Source organism: Cebus imitator, unplaced genomic scaffold (assembly GCF_001604975.1).
Source record: "Cebus imitator isolate Cc_AM_T3 unplaced genomic scaffold, Cebus_imitator-1.0 Scaffold74, whole genome shotgun sequence".
NCBI classification, from domain to species: Eukaryota; Metazoa; Chordata; class Mammalia; order Primates; family Cebidae; genus Cebus; species Cebus imitator.
Window position 1 is genome coordinate 6319155 of NW_016107389.1, and position 3850 is coordinate 6323004.

Here is a 3850-nt window from a genome sequence, read left to right on the forward strand (position 1 = left end):
AAAAAAAAAAAAAAAAAAAAGCATAATGAAAAAGGATTAATGGATCCATAATGATACAGAAAATGAAAGGGGTTCATTTTTAAAAATCAGAAACCAGCTAACTAAAATAGAATGATAGAGTTAGAAACCCACTAATTTTCAACCTGTAATGTAATAATTTATTCAAGCAAGGGGCATCAATGCATGCAAAAATCATTAGATGGAATAATTTTGGGGAACAAGATTCATGTGGTCTCAAATTATCATCCCACAGATACTAGTTAATTCTGTAGCAACACTGCACGTGTATAATGAAGTGATCTGGTTTCCACCTTCACCCAGTGTTTAAGCTCAGCATCACCATTAGTGGACAACATGAGTTGCCCTGCCTTCTTCTGCAGTAAGATGTATACATTATCACCTATGTGGTATTCATGCCCAAAATGTTTGACATGGATTAAATCATGAGGAAATGTGCAAATCCAGAATGTGAGACATTTTAAAAGGAACTGCCTGAATGCTTCAAAAAAAAAAGTCACTGGTGATGTTTCTTATGTGAGAATGGTGGTGTGGATAGGTAAAAAATGCACTTTTTAGAATATGCTTGTGAAACAGCAGGGATGTGCTGTGATATCTGCAAATCACTTTCAAAAGGTATAGCAAAAATACAGAGGGAGAGGCGGAGAAAGCCGTACATGTTCATGATCTACATGAAGGATATCTAGAGGGTCATTCTTCCAGTTTTTCTGTAGATAGGGAATTTTTTGAAATGTTTGAGGCAAAAATGTCACTGGTACCTGGACCAATGGCTTATTTTTAGTCATCTTACTCATAAATGTGCTTCCTTGGGCTCTCCCAGTTTTCTGAGAATTGATTTCAAAATGCTAGAAGTTGTGCATTACTTCAGTTTTTACTCTTGCTTCCTCTTTTTTCCCTTCAAAGTATTTTAGGATTAAGATTAAATTGTGTGGACTGGGCCTAGGGGTTCACCCCTGTAATCTCAACACTTGGGGAGGCTGAGGCAGGCAGATTGCTTGAGCCCAGCAGTTTGAGACCAGCTTGGGCAACATGGTGAAACCTCACCTCTACAAAAAATAGAGAAACTGGCTGGGCGCAGTGGCTCATGCCTATAATCCCAGCACTTGGGAAGGCTGAGGCAGGCGGATCACTTGAGGCCAGGAGTTTTAGACCAACCTAGCCAACATGGTGAAACTCTGTCTCTACTAAAAATAGAAAAATTAGCTGGGCATGGTGGCACATATCTGTAGTCTTATCTACTTGGGAGGCTGAGATATGAGAATTGCCTGAACCTGGAAGGTGGCAGTTGCATTGAGCCAAGATTGCGCCACTGCATTGCAGCCTGGGCTACAGAACGAGACTCAAAAAAAAAAAAAAAAAAAAAAAAAAAAAAAAAAAAAAAAAAAAAAAAAAAAAAAAAAAAAAAGGGAGAAAAAAAAAGAAAAAAAAAAAAAAAAAAAAAAAAAAAGATAAATTATCCAGGCATGTTGGCACACACCTTTAGTTTCAGCTGCTAGGGAGGCAGAGGTGGGAGGATCGCTTGAGCCCAGGATGTCAAGACTGCACTGAGCCCTGAAAGTGCCACTGCAGTCCAGCATGGGCAACAGAGTTGAGACCCGGTCTCCAAAGAAAAAAAGAGGTTTAACTGTGGCTTATTTTGCCAATTATACCATGCATATGAAGCATGAAAAGAATGCATTATATAATTGCCAATTATACCGTGCATTAGCAAGCATGAAGAGAATGTACTTTAGATTTTTTTATAATTTTGTCACAGAACTCTTAAAGTCAGTTGACATATCCTTTTTTTTGTTTCTTTTTGAGACAGGGTCTTGCTCTGTTGCCCAGGCTGGGGTGCAATGGCATGAGTATAGCTCACTGCACCTCAAACTTCTGGGCTCAAGCAATCTTTCCTCCTCAGCTTCTCAAGTAGCTGGGACTTAGGTGTACACTACCATGCTTGGGTAATTTTTCATTTTTCATAAAGATAGGGTCTCCCAATGTTACCCATGCTGGTCTGAAACTCTTAAGCTCAAGTGATCTTCTTACCTTGGCCTCTGAAAGTGCTGGGATTATAGGCATGAGCCACTGCACCCCACCAATTTATATGTCTTCTTACTTGAAAAGTCTTACCAAATGACAGCTGTTCTTTTGCTTGAATTTTACTCTTTAGGAGGCTAGGTCACAAGGCTTGGTGTGGTGTTGTCTGAGCTCTCTCTGCTCTCTAGTGCTTAACTACACAGTGCCCAACAAGAGAATCGTAGGTAGTCTTAGTTCTTCTGGGTTTGATAGACTCTTGCTTGTAGCAGTTTTATTTCTTATTTCTGAACATCTTTCTCTGACTAAAAGGATGGTTGTTTGGGCTCTTGAGCTTCCAACATGCACAACTGGGCAGGGCTTTGCTGCAGGGTTGTGTGAGATGTGGCCAGCACTGTAAAGGGTGCACTTTGTTTAACTGGCTGTTTTTTCCTCCACTTTGAGTGTTGTTACTTGAAGTACTCCTACCTTTGCATTCTGTTCAAAAGATCCTATGGGACCTTTGGCACTTGATTTAGCTAATAGTTTCACAATGTCTTAATTTAGCCTGGCCTCAGGGCCAGAATCATCTTGTATTTACTGGATGCTTTCGTGTTGCTGCTACTGTGGGACTGGTTACGGCTTTAATTGAATTTCCATTAGGTAAGAATATTTTTACAGCTTTTACGTAAGTAATGTTGTCATGTACAAGATGTGGTCTAAAGAAGCAGAGGCTTTCTCTTGCCCCTCAGTCATGTATGTCTGCTTTTTGTGTTGTGTTTCAGAACTTAAAGCAGCAGTATTACACGGGATACACAGAGAACGAAGTACTGGAAGTCATGCAGCACATGGCCAAAAATGTGGTGAAAGTGAACGAAAACCTAACCAAATTCATCGTAAGTGCTATTATTTTTTTTAGCTGTGGAAAGGATTAGGTTATGGGTTTTGTGTGTATATGGGGTATTTGTGTGTGTTCTCATGTAAATATATTAATATCATATGTGAGAGTTTTAGCACAAATCCTTTATCTTGTATATTTTTCCAGTACAGTATGGTATGGTGCATATTGATAAACCTTGAAAGCAGACTTTCTTTGAAACAGGTTGATAGGCTAGCCATGTCTAGGCCCAGTTCCCAGTCAGCCAATCAGTTACTCGGTGTATTGATTTACTCTGTGCTCATCCCAGTGTCCTAGGGAGAGCACTTTGCAAGCAGGGAGGGCTAGTCTGCATGTGACTGGTAAGAGAGAGGGCCCACTGAAATGGCAGTGTGAAAGTATTGAGTATTCAAGTGATGTTACTCAGTGCCTTTGTCCGGGGTCTTTTGAGGCAGTGATACAAAAACACCTAATTAGCAAGCATGGTGAAGTGGGAAGATGCCCATTCAGGGGGCATCCTGAGGGCACGGTGTCTCTCTCTGCATGGCTCACCTATGAGTAGGAGCCAGAGGAGGCTTAGTGCTGTCCTGTGCTTGTGTGACACCAAACGTCAGAGCTCACCAAGTGTGTGGTGGCAAAGAGCAAGGCATTTGAACCTCAGAAGAGTCTCAAGTGTCCTTACAACATGATTTGCTTCATGGAAGCGTAATGTGTGTGCAGTCCTGAGAGGACTGTCTGAGATTTGTTAAGCACTATTTGCCACCCTCTTTTATTGTCAGTTATTGCTGCCAGGCCTGGTGAATCTATTATGTCCTGATGGCACTTAGGTATCATAAACGCAGCTTCCCACTCCCATCCCTCTGGTAGCCTGTGAGAGGAAGCCAGCTACTTGGACCTTGAAATCGTTTTCTATCACCTGTACTACCAGCTGGGTGTTCTTTTTTTTTTTTTTTTTTTTTT

At 40.9% G+C, this 3850-nt stretch overlaps 1 protein-coding gene across 1 annotated transcript in view; it reads left to right on the forward strand.

Annotated features, from left to right (window-relative positions):
• The window catches only part of CCNB2 (cyclin B2), a 20624-nt gene that overhangs the window by 15989 nt on the left and 785 nt on the right, over window positions 1–3850 (forward strand). The window contains exon 8 of the mRNA XM_017531907.2: window positions 2799–2909. Within this exon, the coding sequence (XP_017387396.1) occupies window positions 2799–2909 (111 nt within the window). The remainder of the gene's footprint in view (window positions 1–2798; window positions 2910–3850) is intronic.